Source organism: Caretta caretta, chromosome 1, assembly GCF_965140235.1.
Source record: "Caretta caretta isolate rCarCar2 chromosome 1, rCarCar1.hap1, whole genome shotgun sequence".
Classification (NCBI taxonomy): domain Eukaryota; kingdom Metazoa; phylum Chordata; order Testudines; family Cheloniidae; genus Caretta; species Caretta caretta.
The window spans coordinates 270,929,794-270,941,972 of NC_134206.1; the positions used below are offsets into that span (position 1 = coordinate 270,929,794).

General features: G+C 46.4%; 1 protein-coding gene across 10 annotated transcripts in view; it reads left to right on the forward strand.

The window, feature by feature from the left end:
• Positions 1-4,542: 4,542 nt before the first annotated feature.
• The window catches only part of NR2C1 (nuclear receptor subfamily 2 group C member 1), a 102,139-nt gene continuing 94,502 nt past the window's right edge, over positions 4,543-12,179 (forward strand). For 3 of the 10 annotated variants that reach the window (XM_048835557.2, XM_048835562.2, XM_048835560.2), the window contains exon 1: positions 4,898-5,007. Coding sequence is in view for 2 of the 10 variants with exons in the window: in XM_048835555.2 (XP_048691512.2) it covers positions 4,561-5,007 (447 nt within the window). In the remaining 8 variants the exon portion in view is untranslated. Of the gene's footprint in view, positions 5,008-6,055; positions 6,075-12,179 lie in introns of those variants that run through there. The other 7 variants (XM_048835555.2, XM_048835556.2, XM_048835558.2 and 4 more) reach the window with 5 other exon arrangements.

Sequence of the window (12,179 nt, forward strand, 5' to 3'; positions counted from 1 at the left end):
ACTGCAGTGCCCTGCTTTCCCATAGTATTGGCTCCAGGGTGATTAAAAGGTTCTCCGCTTGCCTGCTGCGCATTCTCCTCTTCCTCTTCCTCATCCACAAAATCCTCCTCCATGTTGTGTGAAACTCCCCCCTTGCAGGTGTCCACGGACAGTGGTGGGGTACTGGTAGGGTCCCCCCCTAGAATGGCATGCAACTGATCACAGAAGCAGCATGTATGGGGCTCAGACCTGGAACAACCGTTTGCCTCCTTTGTCTTGTAGTAGGCTTGCCTCAGCTCCTTAACTTTCATGCGGCACTGTTGTGTGTCCCTGGTGTAGCCTCTCTCCACCATGATCTGTGCGATTTTGGCCTATCTATTAAAATTTCTACTTTTTTATTGGAGTTCAGCCTGTACAGATTCTTCTCCCCATACAGCAATCAGATCCAGTGTCTCCCATTCGCTCCATGCTGGAGCTCATTTGCGATTCTGGGGGGACTGCATGGTCACCTGTGCTGCTGAGCTCGCCATGCTGACCAACAGGAAATGAAATTCAAAAGTTCCTGGGGCTTTTCCTGTGTACCTGGCTAGTGCATTGGAGTTGAAAGTGCTGTCCAGAGTGGTCACATTGGAGTACTCTGGGATAGCTCCCAGAGGCCAATACCATCGAATTGCACAACACTGCATCTGCACTACCCCAAATTTGACCCAAGAAGATCGATTTTAGCGCTACTTCTCTCGTTGAGGAGTACAGCAGTCAATTTTAAGAGCCCTTAGGTTGACGGAACAGAATTGGTTGTGTAGCTGCATTGCTGATACAATCTACCTAATGCAGCTAAATTCGACCTAACCTCGTAGTGTAGACCAGCCCTTAGTGGAAGCACTGACAAGTTTAACCAGCAAAGTTATTCCCTACTGGTCATCACTCGCCAGGAAGGTCGTAGTTCCAAAGCACTGGTGGTTGAATGAATTGCTCCTAGCACCACTATGAGCAAAGCTGGATGACATTCAGACCACCTACCATTTATCTCTTCATGATATTGTATTTTGTTTTGAATCTGCAAGGTAGAACATGTTACTCACAATGGTAGGCACTTAAGTGAGCCACTGAGCATTGACTGTCTGAATTAACCAAGCTATCCACATCTCAAAACACATCCTTTGATGCTTTGCCTATGCTATAATCACGGCAAAGATACTTTTGTACTTTTTGATATAACACTGGACTGAGCAGAACTGGATTCTATTTCCCCCTCTGCCAGTTGCCTGCTAAGAGTTCTCGGGCAGTCATTTCACTGCTCTGTGCCTCAGTTTCACCATCTGTAAAATGGGGATAATGATCTGTCCCCTAGGAAAGCGCTTTGAGATGTACTGATGGAAGTACCACATAAGAACTATTTGTTGTTTCGTCTATTCAAGAGGTTCTCAAACTGTGGTTCATGGACTCCATTCAGGTGGTCCGTGGATAGTTCCCTCTAAGGTGCGCACCTGGGTGGCTGCACATGAGAAAATGAAGGACTACCCACCTAATTTAGTGGAGCCACGCAGGCATGGTGGTGGCCGTGGGGGGAATAGGGGGTAGGTGGGAGGGGGCAGTGGGGTGAGAAGAGGGGGTGGGGGGAATTTGGGATGTGCAGGGCTGCAGCGGCCAGAGAAAGTGGTGACTTTCCCTAGCTCCAGGACTGTGGCTGCTGGGGAGAGACAGCCCTCCTTCCCAGCCTCAGCTCTGTGGCTGCTGTGGCAGGGGAGAGCCCTCCCCTTCTTCCCAGCCCCAGCTCAGGGGCTGCTGTGGCAGGGGAGAGAGGGCATGTCCATCATATTAGAAAGGTAAGACTACTGATATTAAAATATGAGTTGTGTGCTTTTATTTGTAGAAAAAAACCATTTATTATTATTAAGGGTTTTTTTATATAGCGCTTTTATCCAAAGCACTTTACAATAGTTAGCTAACGGTACAAACAACATTTGGAAAGATCATTAAGTGGTCCGCTGAGACCTTCAGCAATTTTCAAGTGGTCCATGAAAATAAAGTTTGAGAACCACTGGTCTATTGCACAGCTTTGGCATGAGAATTCAAAATATATTTGAGGCAATCATGCAGGTTCCCAATGAGATGACTGCCAGGACCCTGTAGCCATCTTCCCTCTTGCTTCAGTTCAGCCAGGTCAGTTGTAAATCAAGATGACTTGTGAGAATGAAGCTGAGGAAGAGGACAACTTAAGCCACTGCTCTGATGCCTGAGGACGAACCTATTACAGCTGACTGTTTGGAATGTTCATGTTTCTGGTTGCTCCTTGCACGGCTTCTGACTAGGAGCTGGTTTTTCCTGCTTTGGAGAGCTCCAAAGCTGTTCTAGGCTGCATTTGTATATTTAGGGCTGCTGTAGTAGAATCTATATAATTAGAATCTTCCAGAACTTCAATGCTACAGGTCTTGTTATGGTGTCTTTCACCCAGGGCCGGCTCTAGGATTTTTGCCACCCCAAGCAAAAAAAAGTTTGGCCGCCCCTGCTTTTTTTTCATCCCCCCCCCACTCCCGGCTCCGCCCCAACTCCACCCCTTCCCCAAATCTCCGGCCCCACCTCCTCCCCTGGGCGTGCCCCATTTTCCACCCCCCTCATTGCTTCCTGTGGCTCCCTCCTGCAACCTCCTGCCCTAGCTCACCTCCGCTCTGCCTGCTCCCCTGAACACGCTGCAGCTCTGCTTCTCCTCCGTCCCTCTCAGGCGAGATGAGCGGGGGGGGGAGGTAGAGGAACAGCTCCCCGCCCCAGCTCACCTCTGCTCCACCACCGCCGCCTTCCCCGAGCACGCCGCTGCTTGGCTTCTCCTTCCTCCCAGGCTTGCCCTGCGAAACAGCTGTTTCGAGTGTGGCAAGCCTGGGAGGAAGGGAGGGGGGAGAAGCGCCCGAAGGGAGGCGGCGCACTCAGGGGAGGAGGAGGAGTGGAGGCGAGTTGGGGCGGCGGGGGCACATTTCTAGGGGTGGCATTGCCAGTGCCGGAATGCCGCCCCTAGGAATGTGCTGCCCCAAGCATCTGCTTGTTTTGCCAGTGCCTAGAGCCGGCCCTGCTTTCACCAGAGATCCAGCCTTGAGAGCATAGTTCGTGGCCAAGGACTCAGAGCTATGGCTAAAGGGAGTCTTGGCAGTATTCTAGCCATCTCTTCTTGCCAATAAGGACATGGGAACAGTGACTGGACAACATAAGCCTGGAAGCACCAGCTGGAGACCAGCCCTGCCCCCAAGCAAAGGGCTGCTATTTAAAGGAGCTAATTCACAATCAGTTAAATTGATAGGCAGCAGGTTTAAAACAAACATAAATACTTCCTCACACTATGCACAGTCAACCTCTGAAACTTGTTGCCAGGAGATATTGTGAAGGCCAAAGTATAACTGGGTTCAAAAAAGAATTAGATAAATTTATGGAGGACAGGTCTAACAATGGCTATTAGCCAAGATGGTCAAGGATGCAGCCCCATGCTCTGGATGTCTCTACACCCCTGACTGCCAAAAGCTGGGACTGGATGACTGGGTTAGGGTAAATTGCCCTGTTGTGTTCACTCCTTTTAGAGGATAGGACACTGGCCACTGTCAGAAAACAGGATACTGGGCTAGAGAAAGCCTGTATGGGCCTGATCCAGTATGGCCACTTTTATGTTCTTAATCAAATGAAGCAAAATCCAGATTAGGACATGAAGACATTTGCCAATTTCTGGACCTTCACTCTTAATAGGTACATTTGAGGACACACATCCTACCAAAGCATAGATAGAGCAGTCCATTGGAGCAGTATTCTCCGTCAGAACAATTTGGAAAAACCAGGTTAAAACATGGATGCCAGCAGGAGATGTGCATGCCAATGCTGAAGCTCCACAGGTAATGATCAGTATAGACCTGGTTAGACCGTCCAGTAGGTTGGCCCATGCTGGTTGCCCACAGGATGTTAGAAACAGATTCAGCTGGAACAGCGTTCACGTGGCAAAACGTGGTTTTTTACCTTGGATTGGGGGCTGACTACATATTCCTGAAGGAATTCTGCACACAATATTTTAAAATTCTGCACATTTTATTTGTCAAAGTAACACAATATAGTCATGCCAGTTTCAATTATTTGGGTAATTTATTTCAAAATACCTGTCAGCCAGTATGTCTGTAACAATACAGAAAATAAAAAAGATTCAGGAAATGTTTTTTAATAAATAGAGTCCATACTAGGCGTATTAATACAGAACTCTTGAGTAATAATTCATTTAAACTACAGTACAGAAATGTATTTCCCACACCCCTCAAAACAGTGCACAGGACTGGGGGAGTCGGGTAACAGAGGTGCTGAGGGAGAGGGAAGTAAATTGCTGGGAAGGCACCTGGGAGTGAGCCTAGAGGGGTGTTGGGTGTGAGTTGTACAAATTGGGGGGCAGGGCGGGGGTTCAGGGTGCTGACTGGAGCCACCAGGGTCCCTTTCTGAGTGGCCGTTCTGGTCAACAACTAGACCCCTGACAACCCTGCAAGTCAGAGGTGGCCAGGACTGACTAATGGCTACCCAGAGCAGCCCCTCTCCCCGCGGCAGTAAGGGGCTGTGCCCGGAGGGATGCCACTGCTCTCTGCCCTGGGTTCCTCAAAGCAAGCGGCGCCCCACAGCCCCGCCCCCTATTCATGGGGTTTCCCGGCCGCCGGGGACCGCGCCGAGCCCGGCTCTCCCCACCCTCCCGCCTGCAGAACCACACGTGCCGGGGACAGGCCCCGCCCAACGACCGCCCGTGGCTCCCGGGGCCTCGCCCCCTCCACTGGTCTCCTCGCCCCGCCCACTCTGGCTTCTTCCCGTTCCCTCCCACCGGCGTCCCCGCGCTGCGCGCTCCGCACGCGCCCCTCCCAGCGGGCTCGCTGTGTGCGCAGGCGCGAGTCGGGGACAGGCGCAAGGAGGGCGGAGCGCCGCGCGGAGCGGAGGGGCGGGGTCACGAACTCTGACCTCCCGGAGCCGGAGCCGCCACCGACAAATAACCCCCCAGGAGAGGCCGCCGGGAGCTGGGCCCGCCAGGTGAGAGCGGCCGGGCTGGCCTGCAGCCGCTTTCCTCCCCCGGGCTCGGCAGCGGCTCATGCGGGGCCTGGCCTAGAGGCGCTGCGCCGGCTGGGGGCGGCTCTCACCCCTCCTCTCCCCTCCCCTCCCCAGCCCGCGCCGCGCCGCGTCCCGCAGGAGCCGGGGAAGCGGCCCCATCTGTCTGTCCCGGGGCGGGCGGCTCCGTCCTGGCTTCCCCGGGCGGGCGGCGGCTCCGCGCTCTCCTGACCTTTCACCTAACAGGAAAAGCTTGTGTCTCCCCTCCCCGGATCCCGGCCGCGCCCCGGGGCCCGCTCCGCCCGACCGCCCGCCCGGCAGTGGGGATGGGGGGCGGCTCCTGTGCCGGGCTCCCCGCGCTGCGGCTTTGGCTCCTCTGCCCGCCCGAGGGAGTGTCTGAGCTTCTCCCTTCCCCGCCGGGCGGGAGCCCCCAGGGGACGCTGGGGAGGGCGGAGGCAGGGAGCGGGTCTGGCCCGTTAGGTTGCGGGGCGTTAGCGCCCGGGTCTCCCCTTCCCCGTGAGCTCACAGGCGCCCGCAGCAGCCATTTTGTGTGGGGCCGAGCGTCCCGTGCGGGTTTGACCGCGGCCGCTCGGGCAGAGGAGGCGGCTGGGCCCTGCCTCGGTCCCCCCGCTCGGTAGGGAACTGTCTAGCTGCAGGCCGGCCCCAAGGGCGCTCCCGACCCGAGCTGCACGGGCCCCGTACTCCGCCCCGGGGTAGAGGCTTGTCTCACGCCACCTTTCAAGTGACAGCAGTAAAGGCCGCGCCAGCCACTTTCCCTGCCGGGGTGTGTGTGGGGAGGTGTCAGGCGAAAGCTGTCCCCGCCTCGCCTTTTGTCTACTTCATCACAGAGAAAAAAGCTACCCGCATGGGTGGGCTGTGAAATGTGCTGGCTGAATATCAACTTTCTAATGGAAATAGAGAACAAGTTCATTCCTGGTAGCAGCCATTTTACTAGAAAGCGGCAGCGACTGCCCAGGTGTATGACTCTGCAACCAAGACTCCTTCAACTTAGAGACCTGTCAGAATGAAGGCAGTGTTTTAAGGCTTACATGGTACACAGGAAAGTTTTTTGTTTTCTCTCCGCCCACGTTCTCCCCCCTCCCCCACGAACTTATTAACCTGGTGTTTGTCTGACAACCCTACAGGCTGAAAAGTTCTCCAAGTACAGTATAGGCCATTCACTGGCAATATTCTTCCCTATTTTATCCCATCACTGTATTAAACCTGATTTGAAAGCTCTTAGTGGGTGCTGTGGCAAGTTTCCTCGGTAGACACTCCCACTCAGTGTTTTGGTTGATACAGTCAGGCTGCAAATTGATGTGGATGCTAGTGTGAGCTGGACAGACTATCCACTCACTCCAGCTAAGACACTAGATGTTAAAGCTGGGTTGGTTGATGAAAATTGTTGGTTCAGATCTGTTCCAGACAAAATAGTAACCAAGATTTGGAGGGGGCAAGGCTTCATTCCATTGACAGTCCCCTGACTGTCCACGTTTAGTGAAAATATTGCCTCACTCACTTTGTCTCTGTATGATCCTGAAAGCAACAAGCTACAACTACACTGCATGCAGGTTTAGTGAAGACTGATATTTTTCTTTTTTAATACAGTATGAAGGTAGAATCATAGGACTGGAAGGATCCTTGAGAGGTCATCTAGTCCAATCCCCTGCATTCATGGCAGGACTAAGTATTATCTAGACCATTCTTGTCAGGTGTTTGTCTAACCGGCTCTTGTCGAATCTAATGATGGAGATTCCCCACCTCCCGAGGCAATTTATTCTGGTGCTTAACCACTCTGATGGTTAGGAAGTTTTTCCTAATGTCCAACCTATACCTTCTGTGCTGCAATTTAAGCCCATTGTTTCTTGTCCTATCCTCAGAAGTTAAGAAAAACAATTTTCCCCCTCCTCCTTGTAGCAACCTTTTACATATTTGAAAACTTTTATCATGACCCCTCTGTCTTCTCTTTTCCAGACTAAACAAACCCAGTTTTTTCAATCTTTCCTCATAGGTCATGTTTTCTAGACCCTTAATCATTTTTGTTGCTTTTCTCTGGAGTCTGTCCAATTTGTCCACATCATTCCTGAAACTGAACACAATACTCCAGTTGAGGTTTAATCATGCAGAGCAGAAGAATTACTTCTCGTGTCTTGCTTAGAATACTCCTGCTAATGCATCCCAGAATGATGTTTGCTTTTTTTGCATGGAAATTGCCTTACAAATTCTGACCGGCTGCTATATAATTGATATGGCACACTTACTCGTTTTGCCCTAGTGTTTTCTTTTTATTATTATTATTAGTTGTCCCCATTAGTGCCCAAAATGTGCTAGGTACTGGTCAAATGCAAAAGGCACAGTCTGTACCCTGTAAAACACGTATGTATTTTGTAATAACTGTTTCATTTTTGCCAAAATACATTTGTTGAAGTGGACATTGACTTTAGTACAGGGTAAGGCTAGCCAGACTTCTTGCCAAACACTGAGATACTCATTGACTGCATATTAAATCATGTGTTTGTAACTGGTAGTGGCTACTCTTGAAAGGAGATATGTGTGCTAATATTGTAGGCACTGGCACTATTCTTATTTATTTGTATTATTGAAGCATGTAGGAGCCCTAGTTCTGGATCTGGACCCCATCATGCTAATGTTTGTTTATTTTAAAAAAATTATAGCTCAACATTTTAGTCAGTTGGAACTAGGCAGTTCTTCCACAGAAAACGTTGTTAAAAATGAAATGTGGAACCACTGCAGAGTCAGAAGAAATGACCTTGTTCTGTGGTGTTTTTCTGTTTACACTTTTCTTTGTAGTTTTTCTGTTTTGGGGAAAATTAATTTGGCCATTCCCTGTTGCTCTTGCCACATCCTATAATTTGAAATGGCTTTCTGGAGGCGATGTTTCCTGTCTGAAAAGAGTTGTTGTGTATAATTCTTAGACTATTGGAAAGAGACATCATCTTAAATAGGCATAGGCATCTGTCACCTTAGTATCTGAATGTCTCGGGGAGAACACAAATCACTGTAGGCCAATGATCTAACTATCCTCTGTTTTTTCCCAGGACTCCTGGGGCTATCTCTTAACAGATTTATTTCTCTTCCTCCTTTTCTCATTCTTTACTGTTTTTACTTGTAGCTGTGAGAAAGCTAAATCAAATACATATGTTTTATTTTTCATTCTGAAGGCAGTGCGTTTTGTGGGCATTTTTATCTTCTCTAATGAGTTCCATAGCTTTGGTCCTGGTGCCAAAAAAGCTGTTGCCTGCTCTTATAGGCTTCACCCTTGAGGTTGAACATCATGGTTTCTACAGAATAGAGCTTTGATGGATGATTCCAACTCCTCTATCTTCAGTTAACTCTAAATTTTTCTTTAGATTACTGAAAAGGAGCTCTTTTAACTGATGGCTCAATAATAATGGGACTGTAGTTGCTATTGACAAAGTTTCTGTCAGTATTGCTCGGATGTGAAATGTATTTACAGAGTATTTAGATTCAAAGTTATCTGTTTTGTTAATATCGATTTCCCTATGTAACATAAGATTGAAAATATTTATAGTGACCAAATGTTGAATATTACATTGCTTAAATTTTGTATGTTGATATATGTATTTTTAGTTGTTTTACTTACTAGTTTACTGTGCATGAATTGTATTGGTTAATGTGTAATAAACATACAGTTTCTCCATCTAATAAAGTTGCTGTAGTTTTACCACAGTTTGTGAAGCAAAGTTGTCACATGGGAGAAAAGATAAGCTATGGTCTCTATATTGATGATTTGATTCTGAAAAAGTAAGACCAATTTCCAAATACCGGGGACTCATCTCTGTGTCAAGATTCTAAAATACTGTCAAGTATGTGCTTATTCTCCTGGCTTCTGAGCCACAAGTAGTTGAGGTTTTGTCATCTTGATTCTGCAAAGCTGAAAACAAATACTGTAGGATTTCACAGCATCTTGAAAAAGAAAAGGAGGACTTGTGGCACCTTAGAGACTCTAAGTACTCCTTTTCTTTTTGCGAATACAGACTAACAGGGCTGCTACTCTGAAACAGCATCTTGTGTATATTTGGTGAGAAAATGGTGTTGGCTCTCTCACGAGAGAGAATGAAAACTACAGCTAGTAAATGTGAGAAAAAGAACACTTTGTACACTTAGTGTATAGAATATTAGCCTAAGGAAAACTATAAATTGTCACTGTTCTTAGCCATGATACTCCATATATACACCTCTACCCCGATATAACGCTGTCCTTGGGAGCCAAAAAAATCTTACCGTGTTATAGGTGAAACCGCGTTATATTGAACTTTCTTTGATCCACCGGAGCGTGCAGCACCCCCCCCCCCCCCGCACCCCCCAAAGGAGTGCTGCTTTACTGCGTTATATCTGAATTCATGTTATATTGGGTTGCATTATATCGGGGTAGAGGTGAAGTTTTAGATGTCTTCATTTAATCCTAGAATCCTGTTCCAACATGTTTACAAAGATTATGGGGGCATTCCACTGTCTGCTAAAAATAGTAGTGATAGATGGGAGGGCATGGCTTGGGCAAGTAGAGAGCCATGTAGGGTATGTACTCGCACAAATACCTCCACCCTTCAGGTGTGTCTACACTATACTTGCCTAAACAGTGCCTCAGTGGTTATACTGCTGTTTATACCCATGCTAGGGGCTCTCGGCTGTCAGCCCTGCCTGGGGTGGCCGGGCTGCAGGCTGTCAGACCCACACTTACATCGCCTGTAGCACTTATGTTTCCCCACGGTGACAGCTTGGGCTTTCAAAGGCAGCAACAGGGGATGTAAGCATAAATAAATAAAAAGATTTTTAGTCCCTTCAAAAGTGTCTGGCGGTCCGGATTTCGCCTGCAGTCCGCCTGTTGACTACCCCACTGTAAAGGGTATACAAGGACCTCTATTTTGTATCTTCTGCTTTGCATTAGAAATTCAGGTCTAGTCTCTGTGGTTGTTTTTTTTTAGCTCCATGGACAGCTAAAGATCTAGTAAACTTGACATTAGACACAAGTGAAACCTGATTGAGGGGGAAATTATTTTTATTCAGTCTGTTTAAATCTTTTTCATTTCCCATTTAACCTGGGAATTACAGGCAAAAATATCTTTTAAACATTAAAAATGCTTACTCCTTCAATCAAAGGTTGCAAGACCTCAAAATTCAGAGGATAACTGAAAAGATCACATTGTAAGCTCTTTGGGACAAGTTATGTGTCTTCCTTAATTTTTGTGTACTACATTGTGGGCACCACTATAAATACCTACTATTTGTAAGGGAAAGACAAGCAGATTTTTTTTTTTTTTTTTTTTAGAAAAATCAAGTTTTTTTAATGCATAGGAAGCAAAAAAAAAGTATGCCCATCATTAGCAGTATAGTTTCAAACTAAAAAGAAATTCCTGTACAAATGGAATTAGTGAAAATCTGTATGGAAGATTTACTTTTTTTACACTGTTTAGAAAGAGGAAGGATGTCACTATGAAATATAGGACTTTGAATGCAGCAGGGAATAAGATATAATAGGTTAGTTCCACTAACCTGGCAAAATACCATATTTTAATTCAGTGCTTCTAAATTTTTTTTCCAGAGGTGGATTCTTTCATCGATCACCTTTCCTAGCAGTCCTGTTCCCTTATCTTTCCTCCAACTGCAGTGGTTAATATGAAAAATTAATATCAGGGTAGCATTAAAGTTATGAGGAAAAGATGCTTTAATGTGACTGGTGCAGATATAAGCCTGGTTGCTTCTTCTTCCACATTTTATGCTTACAAGTATCAAATCTCCCCTTATTTGCTTGTAGACTCATCTATTTTAAATTTCCTTGGTTATTGCTGTTGTCTGTCTTTCAGTTTGTCTGACTCTCGTAAATGTTGATGTGTGCAAATACGATCATATAGAAACGATATACAAAAACGTGAAGCACCGAAGAGGGGTGTGCGTAGTTGCTTAAGTAATTTTTGTTAGACAAAAAACCCCAATTCTCTGGTACTCTTCAGAGTCCTGGATTGGGCTGCTGCTCATAGGAAATATTAAGACTCCTTTGCCATTGTGAGAAATGTGGCTCTTTGGACTACAATTTGAGAACTGCTGGTTTAGATTTTTGTGCTGCTTGAACTTCCTAGTATTAAACTACTGAACTAAGTTTTGTAACTTTTTCAAGGAATGCTTCTGAAGCCACTGGTAAAGGAGACCAATTCTGCAGTGCTTTATAAATAATAAAAATGAAGCAAAAATGTAAAATATATACAGTAAGGTTAAGTTGCATGGAAACACAGTCAGGACGATGATACAAGTGGTAAGAGAGGCCACCAATGAACTGACAAATGCTGAAGAAGTGCTGGAAGGAGCATTCTGACAAAGTGCTGAACTCTGTAGTTCATCCAGATGCAAGCATTCTATGTACGCTGGATGAACAGGGCAGCTTGCAAGGCAGAATAGATATTAGCACTGAATCACCATCAGAAAAAGAAATAGAGCAGTGAAGCAGTTAAAACAATGGGAAAGCTGCAGGCATAGATAATATAATAGTTGAGCAGCTAAAACCTCATGGGACAAGTGCTATCAAAGCATTAGGAGAAATACTTTAAAAGGTATGGGAGCATGAGGGAGGTACTGGATAACTGGCTGAAGGTAATAGTTGTATCAGTGCTGAAGAAAAGCAATCCTCCCAATCCAAATAATTTATAGATGTACAGGCTTATTATTAGTACCAGGAAGAATGATGAAAATAATTATTAACGAATTAAGGGTCAGTTTTTGAGGATGTAGCAGGCGAAGAACAGTGCAGCTTTAGACCAGGTCAAAGTTGCATTGTTCAGATATACCCACTCTGACAGTTATTTGAGGGAGGGTGAGAACGGGAATTGAAGATGTTTGTTGTTTTCATTGACTTCACTAAGGCGTTTGGTTTGGAAGGATGCATTATGGAAAGGAGTAAAATCCTATGGAGTTCCACATAGGATAACTGCAGTTATAAAAGTTATGTATGGAAACTCCCAGAGTGCCATAAGAATTGGTGGTAAATTAAGCAGCTGTTTCAAGTCAAAGTTTGGTATAAAATAAGGGGGCCTGAAATCACCATGGCCTTTCATCATGTTCTTAAATTGGATATTAAGAATGGTAGATGAGTTGGAGGGCATGACATTGAGTGATCTAGAGTT